This window comes from Panthera onca, chromosome B3 (assembly GCF_046562875.1).
Source record: "Panthera onca isolate mPanOnc1 chromosome B3, mPanOnc1 haplotype 2, whole genome shotgun sequence".
Classification (NCBI taxonomy): domain Eukaryota; kingdom Metazoa; phylum Chordata; class Mammalia; order Carnivora; family Felidae; genus Panthera; species Panthera onca.
In genome coordinates, this window is record NC_138344.1 from 103,780,181 (window position 1) to 103,796,509 (window position 16,329).

The window sequence follows — 16,329 nt, forward strand, 5'->3', positions numbered from 1 at the left end:
TAGTTTTAACTGTAACATTTAACAAAAACACTTACCCTCCTGTGCCAATGGATCTCTTTTGATGGTTTTTTGAATCATAATAGCGCTGTAGGATCATAGCACTTCTGCTTTTCAAATATCCAGTCTCTACCTCAATGTAGTTCTCCAAATAGGAAATGAAAATGGATTTGATAAGCTTAGACAAGAAAGTCTGTTTATCAGTACCTAAGTTAAACTCCATCAACTTGCTGGAAAGATTTGTGGTTCTTTTCATGGAAAAAGGGAGAAAAAGATGAATGTATATTTTAGGTATAGTAATAACACTGAGGAATACATATTTTTACAATGTAATTTTAATAACTTATGTTAAACCACCATTTCTTAAACCTTGGGAAGGTGCTTAGGATACAGAGAGAAGCTGCACAGCGCTATATATAAAGTAGACTGACATCACAAACAACATTGTGGTTTTGCAAACTGACTAAGGACAATCTCCTAGGGATAGGCGACTTAAGAGAAAAAATCTAGGCAACCAACCAGTCTAGAAATGACAACAGTGGCAGAATGACTTCAACTACACTCTAATGGCATTCATAACATAGTACCCAAGTCAGAATACTGAAAGATCTACTCTCTGTTCATTCTCCCTTTTGTCTTTGCCCATGTGGACTTTTCTTTAATTTTCTGTTTTGCATTGTTAAATACAGACTCACAATAAACGTTGTTGGGATGGACTTCCTGATTATAGTTACTTTTGAAGACCCTCCTCCCAAAATGACGTCACTGACAAAGAACAATAGGACTGGAAAAAAACTCCATTAAGAAGCTTCTGATATAATATTTCTAAGTGTAACACTTTCATTTACAAAAGCCTAAGGCAAATTTTCATATCAAACTTAAGGCTGAAACTAATTTGTTAAGAATTTGTGACTTTCTCAATTTCTAAAGATTTAACTGCAGATAAATATAATCATACTACCTCTTAGAAAAAAAATGATAGGGAACTAGCTTACAATTAAAATTCAAAACAAAATTCTTGAGTCTTAAACAACATAAACAAAGTTTCATTAAAGTACATGACTATAAAGAATATCTGATTCCTTAAGTTAATGTGCTAAGAATGCTGCTCTTTCTATAACAGTAATCTACGTAACCAAGTATTTAATACTGAAAGGTAAATTACTAACAAACTTTTACTCAAAAATACCTGAATACTTCACCATTTTCTATTAAAAAAAAAAAAAAGGAAAGAAAATCTGAGATGTTACTATTTTCTAGTAATTAAAAACATACCTTGTATATAAATCATAGAGATTTTTGAGATACTGCTCTGCATCAGACTTCCTACATTCTTCTAACTGGTCTTTCACAAAACTCTGGAGGGGAAAAAAAAAATGGCCAACATTATGTCAAGTAAACATTATATTTTTTCTCTAAATTACTCCACATTCTGGGGCTGTTCTTACTTAAAATACAATGGAAAGGCAATGCATAAGAAGTATACCAATATAAAAAAATTATTAATAGGCTTTTAATTTTTAATGCTTCTCATATTTACATGTTCATCTATAGCAGTCTTGGGAATAAGTATTAAGAATTTCAAAATTTCTTTTGAGACTGGCCTGTCTTGCTTTTTAAAGTACATTTAAAAAACAAAACTCAGAAGCACCCAGGTGGCTCAGTTCGTTAAGCATCAAACTCTTGATTTTGGCTCAGGTCCTGATCCCATAGTTCCTGGGATTGAGCCCCACATCAGGCTCTATGCTAATGGAGTGGCACCTGCTTGGGATTCTCTCTCTGCCCCTCCCCTGCTCATGCTCTCTCTCTCTCTCAAAATAAATAAATATTCAAAAAAACAAGAAACAAAAAAACCCCACAAAACCCAAAAAACAAAACCTGATGCTGTATCGATATAGTCAATTCCTTAAAGCAGCATTTCTCAAACTGTGGCCTGGCTAACACTAGTGTCCCCTATGATTAACAGGCATTACTCTAAAATTGGGAAATGCTGCACTTTACATTCCTCCTAGAGAATCACAATATGTGTTAGTACTTTTAAAGGCTATACAAAGTTCTGAATTGTGTTTTAAAAACAAAAACTTCTTTTATGTTGCTTAATCCAGTAGAAAACATAGTTTAGGAAATGTTGCCTTAATGTATAGTGCTATGGGAGTCCAGGTTGTACATTAAATTACTGTTTTCGGGAGGAGCCAAGATGGCGGAACAGCATGGAACTTTTTTGTGTGTCTCACGTCCATGAAATACAGCCAAAACAACACTAAACCATCCTACACACCTAGAAATTACTATGTTTTTTCTTTTCATATTAGTACCATATTATGAAAATTCTACAGACTGTGCTTACAATTCTTACTCAATTTCATAAATACATTCATTGGTCAAAGTGAGGACCCAATAAAAATAAAAATCTGAGGCTACCAGGGCACCTGTGTGGTTCAGTCAGTCGAGCGTCTGACTTGGGCTCAGGTCATGATCTCATGGTTCATGAGTTCAAGCCCCACATCGGGCTCTCTGCTGTCAGTGCAAAACCTGCTTTGGATCCTCTGTCCCCCTCTCTTTCTGCCCTTCCCCTACTAGCATGCTCTCTCTCTCTCAAAAAAAAAAAAACCACAACAACAACAATCTGAGGCTACCCCTCTACAACCTTTTATGACTTGTACTGCTGCTACACAAATTTTAAACATGTGCTCTGATGATGCTTGGTGGTTAGCACCTTTTTTCTTGGTGAACAATATTTTTTTAAAAAAGCATGACGTTATTCTTTTCCCATTCACTGAATAAGGAGATTACTATTCCAAAGGGCATTACATGAGTAAACCAAAAATTAAAAAATAAATAAATAACTTTCAAAACAGAGAAAAAAATCACTTATTGCCTTAAGAATTACTTAGTCATAGTTTAAAATTACCTGTAGTTTGATTTCAAATACATTTTGAATAAGTTTAGCCAGTACTGTTTCTGGATTGCTAAAGATATCTCCAACTTGTTTGTTTACCCGTTGACAGAGTATTGCTGCATCTTCAAATATATCATTTCTCAAGTAAGCACCCTAAACAGAGGCATTTTACATAGTTAATGTATGATTTTAAAATGGTTTTTAAAACACAAATTAGCATAAAATAAAATCCAGAAAAGTGTACTATTAGGTTACCTCCTGGCACTGTTTTATATAAACATCAACACAATGGGAATAACCCTACAAAGAAGAAAGAAATACATTATCATAGTTCTGTTTTAATAACAATAATCACAACAGTAATAATCTCAATAAAAATTATTATATGTAATAAAGCTATGTCTATGCCCTAATAAATCACCAATAATAACAGTTGTTGGATTTAAATGAAATTCTCCCAGTTGCTTTTTATGAAATTGATCACCTGGTTCATATCCTTGCAAGATTTTAGAATGAAAGAAGAAAACTGGTATGAGTTTTTTGTAGTCATTTTGCCCTATGATCACCTAGCCAATCTCCCTCAACTCCAAAACATGTATATGCATGCATGCACCCACACACACACAGATTCAGTCTTGAGAAAAGGTTTTTAATATATATAAATAAATACATTATGTATTTCATGTTAATATATATATATATTTCCTTCTTTCCACTCTTGGATTCAAAGCATTTGTGTTCCCTTGCAAGACTCTGAACAGAGCTGCATTTAACTGGCATTCTGGAAATTTACTTTTAAAATTAAATCTATTTTAGCAGAATGTATTTAAACAAAATAATGTGTCATATTAAGCTCTCTATAATGATTTTTGTCCATTAACAAATCATACATAAAAACAAGTAAAGTAAGCAATGCCAAAGTACACTATTGTGTCAAGAGCCATTCTCAATACTTAATATGTTACTTGTAAGTAAAAAGTCCAACAAAAAACTCCTATTTCCTACTCAGATACAAATATAAACAGATCGGGGGTACCTGGGTGGCTCAGGTGGTTGAGAGTCCGACTCTTGATTTCGGCTTGGGTCACGATCCCAGGCTCATGGAATCAAGCCCCATATCAGGCTCTGTGCTGAGCCTGTTTAAGATTCATTTTCTCTCTCTCTCTCCCTCTCCCACTCCCTCTCCCTCTCCCTCTGCCCCCCTACCCCATTTGCATTCTCTCTCTGAAAAAAAAAAAAAGGAAACAAATTGCAAAGCACTATTTCTTTAATTTCTTTATAGGGATTCTCTCCCTAATTCAAAATCCAAGAAATAGTATTTCTTTGTATTACCACCTAAGATCTTCTGGATTTAAGTCTTTTACTAATTATATTCCATCTAATCTCTGGCTCCTACATTCCACCAGATATTTAAAGCTAAATCTTTTTACTTTTGACCTATTTCATAACATGTTTGACTGAAAAAATAAAAAGACAAGAAGACAGTATGATTTTCTGTGTCAACCAATATAAAAAGTCATTGATAAAATTTTATTGAATATAATATTAAATACCTAAAATTTAACATAATTTATGGAAGAGATATGAAATATACATTTAAATTGTTCAAAACAATAAAAATAATCACTGTGAGAGTCATACAACTAACAGGATAATCGGTGACTATAATATATAGAATTTATATAATCTCCACAATCTTGAAGATTAATCTTCATTTCTAATAATTACTATTTACCTTAAAATGAAGCAAAACTGCTGCTACTTCTCGCATTCTGGAGATTTCACCTCTTCTTTGAGCACTGGTAAACTCCTGAATCAGTTGGCATTCTAAATCATGGTATTTACCTAAAAGTAAAAAGGAAGTAATTCAGCTACAATGGGACAATGTATGCAAGTTATTTACAAGCACATGAATTATTTACAAATATAATGACTATGGATCTAGCCTTCTTTTGAAAGACTTATAAAAACAATATGTGATTATACGCAGTGAGTCTAGCCCCTAAAATACACTATGATATAATATAAATCTATATTTTTAAAGACAAAGAAATCTTCCCAACCAGGAAAACAGCTGAACTCCCTTGGTCTGACTACCACTTACCACTGTTACTTAAAAAAGCAGCTGACTGAGATAAACCTCTGGATGTCATTTCTGATAGTATGAGATAGGAAAAATCTTAAACATAAAGCTGTAGAAATGGTGAAGAGGACTACAGAACTCTTTACTAGAATTCAGATGTCTTTACCATGAACTATCATGGATTTAACACCAAATATCACCTTAAGATAATATATGGTGTCTGATTCACTACATTATTGAGGCTACTAATGTTCTGTGTGAAAACCTGAATGCTGTGTTAATCTTACAGTAATCAGAAACGTTGCCAAGAAGTCCAACTATCTATGTCATTCTTATTGTAACACTTTTGGGAAAATAGGTGGCTCTCTGAACCTTCTATGCAATGGTCTCCCAAACATGACTCAAATTACCATGGGAGCCTGCAAATATAATGGCTTTTCCAGAGACCCAGAATGATCTGCTTAAAATATAATCCAAAGACTGGAAAGGATAAAACTAATCATGTAAGCAGTTATAAAGATACTGAAATGCTCACACAAGCTTTTAAGTTAAAAGCTCTTAGCTTTTAAGACAAAGAACCTACTTTACAGATACATGGATACAAAACAACCTCCAAGATACACTGTTAAATTAAAAACACAAGGTATAAAGCTATTTGTATAGGATGGTACCAATTATTTAAAAACAACCAGGGACAGGACTAAATTCTACACATGTATATGTGATTTATGTCCTATGCTTGTATATCCATAGGATATTCTAGAAGAATACCTAAGAAACTGGTAATGACTGCTTCAATGAAGAGGAGTCAAACTCAGGGATAAGGTGAGAAGATAACATTGTTCCCACTATCTCTCCTTTTACTATTTTTTTTTTATAGAAGTATTTTTATCACCTATTCACAACTATTAAATAAATCAAACTCCACTTACTCGCAATTTTGGATTTTACTTCTGAAAATCTGGAAGATAAAAACCAATGATGAGGTTCATACTAGAGAAAAATGTACCACGGTAATCTAAGATGTTAATAAAAGGGGAAACGGGGTCTGGGAGTATAAGGGAAACCTTTGTATTAAAGGTCATCATCAAGGAAAGAAGGAAGGGAGGGGAAAAGGGAAGAAGAGAGGAAAGAAGGAAGGAAGGGAGGGGGGGAGGGAGGAAGGAAAGAAGGAAAGCAAACAAACCAGCTAGTCAGCCAACCAGGAGGGAAAGAGTACTGATAGTAAGCATGCCAGGTAACAAAACTGAATTTGGGCCATTCAGATGGGGCGGCTAGTTCTCATTTATGAAATTCACTCTGAATAAACAATAACTTGTTAAAGAGGGAGATGTTCTATATGAGGCATTAACAACCCCACCAGCCCCAACACTGAGCTATTGTCTCTGCTTATATTCACTAACAAGTTTTTAAAAGATTTTTTTTTTAATTTATTTTTGAGAGAGAGAGTGTGCACAAGTGAGCGAGGAGCAGAGAGAGAGGGGGAGAGAAACTCCCATGCAGGCTCCACACTGTCAATGTGAAGCTCAGAGCAGGGGCTCAAGCTCACCCAATGCAGAACTTGAACTCATGAAACCTAAGATCATGACCAAGCTGAAGTCGGATGTTTAACCAACTGAGCCACCCAGGTGGCCCTATTCGCTAACATTTTAAATTCCTATTTGTTTATTTGCCCCTTCTGTTGGGATTTTTTTCATAAAAAAAATTCCATTACTGTTATTTAAAAGAAAAATAACAAGAACAGTATATGAAACATAAAATAGAAGTCATAAAAAGAACCCAGCAATGTGTGTTACAGACGAACCATCCAATCTTTGCAAATTCAAAAACTAAAACATTACGTACTACCATACACTAGAATTTTTTTTTTAATTTTTTTTTTTTTAACGTTTATTTTTGAGGCAGAGAGAGACAGAGCATGAACGGGGGAGGGTCAGAGAGAGGGAGACGCAGAATCCGAAACAGGCTCCAGGCTCTGAGCTGTCAGCACAGAGCCCGACGCGGGGCTCGAACTCACGGACCGCGAGATCATGACCCGAGCCGAAGTCGGCCGCTCAACCGACTGAGCCACCCAGGCGCCCCTACACTAGAATTTTTTAAAATCTTAAATATCAAGGGAGAATGTACGTAATGAAAAAGTAATGTTGAGAGATTCTATGTAATCAGTTTGGAGAGAGAGGAGGATGGTTGGCAAAAGAGATGGCAAAGACAGATAAAGAAGGTGACAAAAATGTAGAGTTGTACAGGGGTGCTTGTGTGGCTCAGTCGGTTGAGCATCCGACTTTGGCTCAGGTCATGATCTCACAGCTTGTGAGTTCGAGCCCCACGTCGGGCTCTGTGCTGACAGCTTGGAGCCTGGAGCCTGCTCCAGATTCTTTGTCTCCCTTTCTTTCTGCCCCTGACCCACTCTCACTCGCAATCTGCCTCTCTCTCAAAAATAAATAAACATTAAAAAAATTTTTTTTAAAAAGTAGAGTTATACAAAACTGATGTATCAAAGTCATGGTGGAATAGAATGCATGTAAGGCCATACTGACCTCTGTGAAAGAATTAAAACTAATTAGGACATATATTCAACTCCAAGGCTTGGCAGAGACTAAAACAGAATTGTAAGAGAAATATGTAACTGAAAAATAGGAGAAGATGAGTATATGCAGAATAGAATGGAGAGATTATCCAACAATTATCAGGCAACCTATTGTGATCTACACATTTTACCCATTTAAGGAAATGGTCCAATTTTGAAGTCCCTAAGGAGGAGTCTGTGGCTAGGCTAAAGAGTCTAAAATTCCATGAAGTTGCTTATAACAATCTGTGTGGATCTGAATTTTCTGAAGAAACTTTTTTAGCTTTCATCAACTTTTAAGGTGTCTAAAACTCCATAAAGTTTAAGGACTCTCATCTAGATATAAGAAAAAGCAGCTGAATGGCCCCATGTTTAAACTTTCCCCATTCCCTCCATTCCAGCTTATCAGAGTCCAAAAAAAAAGAAAATTTAAAACATCACTTTAGGAAATTTCAAAATTCTTCAGCAATTTTTTTTTCAGAAGAAAGACAAAGAGGGGCACCTGGGTGACTCCATCAGTTAAGTGTCCGACTCTTGATCATGGCTCAGGCCAAGATCTCACGGTTCATGGGTTCATGAGATCAAGTCTCGTGTCTGGGGGTCTGCTGGCAGTGTGGAGACTGCTTGGGATTCTCTCTCTCCCTCTCTCTCTACCCCTGACCCGTTTACGCACGCGCTCTCTCTCAAAATAAAATAAACTTAAAAAAAAAAAGACAAAAGGTTGAAAGTATGTCAAAGTATACCACTAAATTTAGATATTAAGAAACTATATTTTTTCAATCAACTCTTATATACTATGCTTGTACAAAGGAGGTACTCAATAAACTCTTGTTGAATAAGCAAAAACATACAGGGAAAAATAAAACTTTATAAATTATAGCATACATGCAAATTAGCTCTTGAGAAATGAACTTGCCTGTCAAAAGGTAACTCTTGGGCAATTAGGTGCAACTTCTGAATGATGTCTGCTGCCTCCTTTATCTATTCAAAAATAAATGAAAGCAATAATTAAAAAAACAAACCCTATACATACCAAATATCTTTATATTTGAAAATAATAATAATCCCCTATGTATGCCAATAGACCCTCACTCCAACAATTATCTTTTAAAATCCATACAAATAAAACCTTGTGAGCAACGGAAATACATTATCATCAATAAATGAATCAATAAAACATAAAAATCTGTCTTTCTGGTATTGAAATTTTGTGATTTTATAATGCCATAATCCCTTCCCAGTAAAACTTGCAGTTCAAGTTTACTCTGAAAAAATTAAAATCATTGCTTGCTGAAAGCCTAAGTGTCTCTTCTGGTTTATGAACCCAAAAAAGACAAACAAGATTTATGAAAATAATTCAGATCATATTGCTGCATATATCCCACTTTAAGCTGAACTGAATGAATATAACAAAATAAAACAGCTAAAATACCTATCATTTAATAAACACATAAATTTATAAAACTTGTTCTAAAAGCAAATATAGAGTTGAATATGAAGCCTCCTGAATGAAATATGGTACAGAGGTGTACTTCTTTAAGTGGTGGAACTAAAGGATTCAGGCCAAGGGTCTAAAGTCCTTGAAATGCAAATATTGGACCATGCTTACTTACACTAATGTGTGGGGGGAGTTATACAATATTCACTTTTTCTTTAAGTTTCAGTTAAGTACTGAGTTTTGGCACACCTTCAGTAACTGATTTATGATCACTCACTTTCTTTTACACTAAAAAATAAAGAGACTCTTACAAACATGAAGCAAGAGCTAAAAACATTAACACAGATCTTTCTAACCAAGCACTCATGTGAAGTCTGGCAAGCAAAGTGGACAACAGCAGGGCCCAACAAACTGTTGCCAAACAATAGTGAACATAGCATTCTGGTTTGAGTTATCTCTTCTCTCCTTGTCTGTATGTCACTGTGATTTTCAGTTATAAACACTCACTCCATCCTGCTGCACATGGGAACAGGTACCACTCCAATATCACTTTGCACCATGCCATTTAGTTGGACTAGCAATGTCCAACCTTTTCTCCTCACCAATATCCCCTTCAGAAAAGACCTGCCTGGTCTATAGCCAGTTCTGTTTCCACCAGGAATCTGTCCTATTATTTTAAGAGATGGAAGTCCCCATTATGTGCTGTTTGCAAACTTTCCTTAATGTAGTAGGAATATAGCAATAAATAACACTTGACTTTATTGAATTTCCACAAGTAATTATTTTATAAAAATCATTTAAAGCACAATAGTTGTCAAGGGCATCAATCAGTTACAAGTATAGTACAAAAGTACAGAAGTTGTCAAATCCACAATCTAATAATTTGTCTACATGTAGAGTAAGGTGAGAGGCCACCCATGCAGCAGTGTTAAAGATAATCAAATCATCAGGCATTATCTACATGAAGAACAATAAGCTGTGATTCTAGGGAGTAAAACAACTAACAAACTTTGTAAGAATAGAGGTAAGAGGGAATATATATGACATGGACAGAAAATAGGTTTTTTAAAGCAAAGTTAAAAGAAATAAAAATGACTATGGAGCAGGAAGAAGATGTGTTATCCTATTCTAATTCCTCCTGCAATCACACATCTCTCTAGGTGTGGGTGATTTGCCTTTTCTTTCCATTGGGAAGGGAGAGCTGGCAAGAGTATAGAAACTGAGATAGCTAGAAGTTTATCTTGTAATTGGCAATCTAATACCAAATGTAAGTTCTTAAATGTAGTTAACTGTGATAATACTAAGCCAAAAATAATGATTCATAACTAGCAAATAGTAACCCCAAACTTATGGAAGACATGAGAGAAAAACAAGATGATTGGGAAAAAAGGAACAAAACATAAGAAAAAAGGAACACAAGATGAAAGAAAACGGAAAATAGAAGAGAGTGAAGCAAAGAAGAAGAATTCCTTAAAAATTACTAGTCTAAAAAAACAAGAACAAGAAACTGTTAGTTTATACTTGCACCCTAAAAACTACAGATAAATGAGTGAACAAGTGAATGAAATAGTAATATGAAGACTTTTTCTTTCAATTAGAACTTAACAGATAATACAAAGAACTACACAATGACCTGAGGATAATTATAATGTTTAAATAAGCGTATAAAGAACTTAATTTCATGATGTAAAACATTACAAGCAATACAAATCGGATTAAAAGTATGTATGATCAGTCAATTTTAAAATATTTTTTTCTCTAGACTCTAAATGGCTACTTTGAGCTGCCTTCAAATAAAAGGCCAACTCACATTGGGTAAAATATCTGCATTTGGTTTATAACAGCATAAACAGATTACACAATCCAACAGGTATAATACCAGGTAATCCACGTTATAAAATTTAAATTACATACAATTTTTCATATATAAAAACATATTTTATAATATGCATAAATATGTACTTTTATATTATAACCATATATTTTTATATTTAAGAAACAAAATAAAAGCATTCCATAAACTATCCTGAAAAACAGTTCATTGCTCAAGCTTTAGGGTGTGTGTCTGTGTGACTATACTTTTATACTTAAAAATCATATAAATGTAACAAAAGCTAGATATTGCCACTGTCTTACAAGTGTTTAAGTTCGACAACATTCTTAATGTTAATCTTGTCAATTCTACCTTTATACAATAAATAGAATTCCTTACACTCATTATTTAAAATACTGTCTTTTCCTTAGAGGAATTATGTATAATATGTAACTGCTTTTTCTGTAAGCTTATACAGTTCCTACTTACAAAAAACAGTGTTGCCGAATTCAAAGTAAACTTCAACAATACTTAGTTTTTAACATTCCACTATCATAAATATCCCATGGAGTAAACTTGGAATAATGCAGGAAGACTGTATATTCAATGTATTAGTGGACAATGTTACCTTGTGCATATACTATCTATAAGAATGTCTATTTCTTCATGCATTTTGAATTTTTCCCCCTCGGGGGGCGGGGGGAGAAAGTCAGCTAAACAACCTTCTTTCAAGATTGCAGAACAGTCAATACCGTGTACCCTCAGACCAGTATTAAGTGACTAGTGCCATGAAAAGGATTAACATAAACAATTCAGATTTTTCCAATCTCTTTGGTCCAAACTAGAGCTCTTTATTCAAGCAACAGAAACCAGAAACTCTGAATTCCTTGTGCAGAAAGATATTTCAGCTTATCAATGATTTAGGTCACACCACCACCTAAACCCAACAGAATATAACTATTAAATTCTGTTAATATTAAAAGTCAATTATGGGAAAGAACTATTAACATAGTTAACTCAGCATTTCCAAACCACACATAATTCTATAAACAAAAATGCCAAGACAATCCCGTAGTTAAAAATCTGAATATACACACTTCATCAGGAATCTGCAGGCAAGTGTACTAATACACATTTCAGGACAATAAAAAGTTTCAATAAATCAGCTACTCAGTGATTTGAAAGTAATAATTAGGCATTGCTATTAATGATGCAGCTTGCTTTTATCATTCTGATAGTGCTCACCTTTTCAGAATTTGTAAAAACATCAGATTTCAATTCTCCATCTAGAAACTCATTGAAGTATTTCATCAATTTCTGAGCCTCCACTGCCCGTTGTCTAGGTGTGTTTACCCCTTCCAACTGGTCTCCAAGGTGACAGACCTTGGTTGCTACATAGCTGATGTGCTCATCTAGTTCTTGGAAATGTTGGAAGGCAACCTAGGAAAAATGTACACAAGCATAAAATATAATCAGAGAATCCAGTTTATAAATTAATTCATATCAAACCCAGAGCACCAATCTCATCCCTACTCTCTAACTTAGGTAACTGAAGATAATATAGGAGTTATATATGAGGTAAACTACAAAAACAAACTTATGCCCATTAGCAGCATAACATGATCTGAAAACTTTTTAACAAACTTGCACACTTTTATACCTTTAACTATTAAAACATTTTATCAAGAACATTTGTTTAGAAACAAAACAGTATCCTGTTTAACAACATTCCCAGTACCATTTAGTCCTGAAAACAATGAACTAAGTATCAAAGGGACCCATGATCTGGACAATTTGCTTGCCATCACGCGGAGTCAAAATACGTCAGATGGGAAAAACACTAATTAAAAATAGAATATTGGGAGACCTGGGTGGCTCATTTGGTTAAGCGTCCAACTCTTGATTTTGGCTCAGGTCATGATCTCATGGTTTGTGAGATTGAGGCCCATGTCTGGTTCTGCGCTGACAGACAGAGCCTGCTTGGGATTCTCTCTCTTCCTCTCTCTTTGCCCCTCTCCTGCTCGTGCTTTCTCTCTCTCTCTCTCTCAAAAATAGAGTAGTTAACATATATTTTAAATATTTGAAGAGCAATGCCAACATTAGAAATAAGGTAAGATGGTTCTTGCCCAGTTTTGAAAACAGAAAAGACTATAACAATTATTTAAATGAAGCAAAGGTACAATACTTCCTAACATATTTTTCCTCTTTTCTGACTACAGAGATTGTTCTGTGGTGTATGAAAATTATACACAATGAATGCCTTAGAACTGCCGATAACAAAATTGGTGATAATTCAGTATGACACTTCGTTCTTACTTTAAGTTAAGATGGGGGTCGGGGGGGGAGAGGCAAACATTCACTAAGGACTTCCTCTGGGCCAGACACTGTTCTAAGCATATTATATGTATTAACTTATTTAATCCTTGTAACCACCTATTTTTATAGATGAAAAAAACTAAAGCACAGGGAAGTTAAGTTGCTAGTAAGTAGCAGAGCAGACTTATCTCCAGAGCTTGTTAGGTTAACTAATAATACCATTATTATTACCAAGAGAAAACTGCATTGGAAGTATTTGGAATCTATCACTTGGACTATGTAAAAACACATCCTCTATCTTACGTAAACTACTGACTTTATTAAATGTTTTCTCACAGCCATATATGCTTGAGCGAAGGAATCTAACTAAATAAAATCTGAGCAGAAATCAGTTTGCTAATCCCTAACACTAAAGAACAAACAGCCCCTGGGAGGCAGCAATGCTACACAATGCTCCATGAACTACACTTATACAGGGCAATCAAGTTCCAGATCAGGCCCAGGCCATAAAAGGGGTTCACAGATTCCAGATTCAGTGTAGGACCCAAGAAGGGCTAAGAAATTTGGCCTACTTACCCCAGGGCCAGGCTGTGATTTGATTTTACTTCAAAATGGATTGAGGAAGAGTACTGCATTCACTTTCCCCACGTTATACTACAATTCTCATGGGGACACATATTCCATGACTTCTGTAAAACTTCCCAGATCAGGGAAAAATGTGATCCAGGCAATACTGTTCTGTTATTGCTTTGTTTTATGTTTAAATGAGAATGCAAATGACACTTAAATATCCAAGCTAATCATGAGCCCCCAAAAATGCAGGTCAGCTAAAGTGACATTCTTCAAAGAATGCACTGTGACTGTACTGGATGCCACTCCAACCTAAGAAGGGAATACTGTGATCCCAAACCATGGATCAACAGCAAGTCTGTGCTAAGAGTGCCTCACAACAATTCATTGACATTTTCCCCCAGGGATGCAAACGGTGGAGAGAAACCTCAATGGTTACTATTATTTGACTAGAGTTCTTTAAGAACTTAATAGTGGAAGGGAATAAAAATATAATCTGTATAAACTATTCATTGCTTAATTAGTGTTTACCTGATTGCTTTTCTGGAGCTCTTGTACCTTCTTGGCAAATTCCTTGGCTTCTTTCTGACACTGTTGCTCTAGTTTCTCTACTTTCTTTTGAATCCTTTCATCCATTATCTGGAGTTCTTGAATATGATTTACAAATTCTTCTAATAACCTAGTAGAGGAAAATCAGAGTATGTATCAATCCATCTATGATTAATCATTAGGAACTGACCAGTTCATCTGTAACAGAATATTAATAAGCATTTCTTAAGGTAGGAATGATGTTAATTTTCTCTATAGCATCTTAGGAATTATCTTTAACATGAATGAAAACCTCACTCAGAATCTCTGCCAGAATAGAAACCAATTTTATAGAAAACAGTCAAAACGATAAAGATGCTATATAAAAATAATACTGTGCATTCCAGGGAACAATGACTTTCTGTTCCTCTGATTTATAACTACACTTAAAACAACATATTCAACATGTTTTTATTTTACAGGTAGAACCAACCTTTTCTGATTTATTATTAATTGAAGAAAATATTAAATTCTTATAACACAATAAAATTCCTCCCCTCATACCAGTTAAAATCCTTCTCTAAAAGAAATATAAAAGAAAATAAATCAATCCCTGACTTCTAATGCTTGTGTCTTTATCGTCCAACTGTTAACTAAAACCCCTTTACATAAACGTTGAAAGGAATTTCAATAGTCACCTCTATTCCAAACACAAACTTGAACTAGGTTGGATCTATGGGGAAAAAACATTTTTACTTCACCTTTTGGGATCAAAAGCTTCAGGTCCCCCTCTAGAGCCTCCTCCTGGGGTTCTCCACACAAGTCTTTCAATATACTCATCTGCCACAAAAGGCTCCTAGTATACAAAATAAGTGTTCTTTTAAAAAGTTTCATAGAAGATAACTTAATGCTACTTGCAAAAATTAAACAGGTTCTACTATGTGAGAACTTAAAATAGAATTAAATTATCATTTAAATACATCTACATTATTAAAATGTACAAGGCTTTTTCAATTGAAAAAAATCAAATTAATAAAAATTAGGATATTAAAATATCAGAACAGTATCATGACTAGTTAGAACATCCCAGTGGGAAAATGAGCAAAGGACACAATTTATAGAAGAAATACAAGAAACATGAAATATATGTGGCTTCACTAGTAATCAAATGAGGTCAAATTATCACTTTTGTTTTTAACCTCACACTCTGGCAAAGTGGGTGGGTTTTTTTGTTTTGTTTTGTTTTGGTTTTGTTTTTGGTAATTATAATATGCAATATCGGAGAGGGTAAACTGAAATTCACACTCTCATCTAATCTAACATGTACAATATTTTTAAAGGATAATAAATAATGATTTAGTAACATAAACAGTATTACAAATACTCATACCCTTTAACCTAGTAATTCTACTTTTAAAATTCTAAGGGAAAAGCAGATATGAACACAAAATTTTTTACAGAACATCCACTAAGTATTATGTACAATACTGAAAAATTGTTCATATAAGTACTTAATGAAATCATTATTGAAAATTTATGACAAACTTCCAGGATGAAAACCATGTTCCTATTAAAATCATGCTGAAAAATCATGCAATGAGAAAAAAATGTTCATCTATAATACTGAAAAAAGTAGGATACAAAATTTTCTAAATTTTCTGAGAAAAAAAGCATTTATTATGAAAAAAGGAATATTAGAGCAGATGACCCAATCAAGAAAATAAACACTCAAATGTTTACCATTAGCAGCTGACAATGAATTTTTTAGACTAATACACGCTAGTGTACATATTTTTCATACCATCTTCTTTCATGTAAATGGGTATCCTGTATTGCTTCCCACTTAGCATGTAACTTAGACTGCTACCATTTGCTGGTGATTCCAGTCTGAATTCTTATTATCTGCAAAATTTCCTCTTTGTTAATCATATCTTAAAAACATATTTTCATTGATAAACATTCATTAAACAATAAAATTTCCAGTGCCAAGCACGCTGTTAGGCTTTGGAATAAAAAGATGTATTAAAAAACTGCAACCTCAGGAAACTCACAACCCAATAGAGAAGAAATTATAAAGAATGCAAAAGTATGTGATAAGTAAAATTAAGAACCTGTGCCC

General features: G+C 34.3%; 1 protein-coding gene across 1 annotated transcript in view; it reads right to left on the minus strand.

Annotated features, from left to right (window-relative positions):
• EXOC5 (exocyst complex component 5) overlaps positions 1-16,329 on the minus strand; it is a 61,525-nt gene that overhangs the window by 26,242 nt on the left and 18,954 nt on the right. Inside the window, exons 2-11 of the mRNA XM_060619914.3 lie at positions 14,972-15,066; positions 14,214-14,361; positions 12,042-12,236; positions 8,462-8,526; positions 5,912-5,940; positions 4,632-4,741; positions 3,152-3,196; positions 2,909-3,049; positions 1,273-1,355; positions 36-245 (exon numbers count right to left, since the gene is read on the minus strand). Coding sequence (XP_060475897.1) covers positions 36-245; positions 1,273-1,355; positions 2,909-3,049; positions 3,152-3,196; positions 4,632-4,741; positions 5,912-5,940; positions 8,462-8,526; positions 12,042-12,236; positions 14,214-14,361; positions 14,972-15,066 — 1,121 coding nt within the window. The remainder of the gene's footprint in view (positions 1-35; positions 246-1,272; positions 1,356-2,908; positions 3,050-3,151; positions 3,197-4,631; positions 4,742-5,911; positions 5,941-8,461; positions 8,527-12,041; positions 12,237-14,213; positions 14,362-14,971; positions 15,067-16,329) is intronic.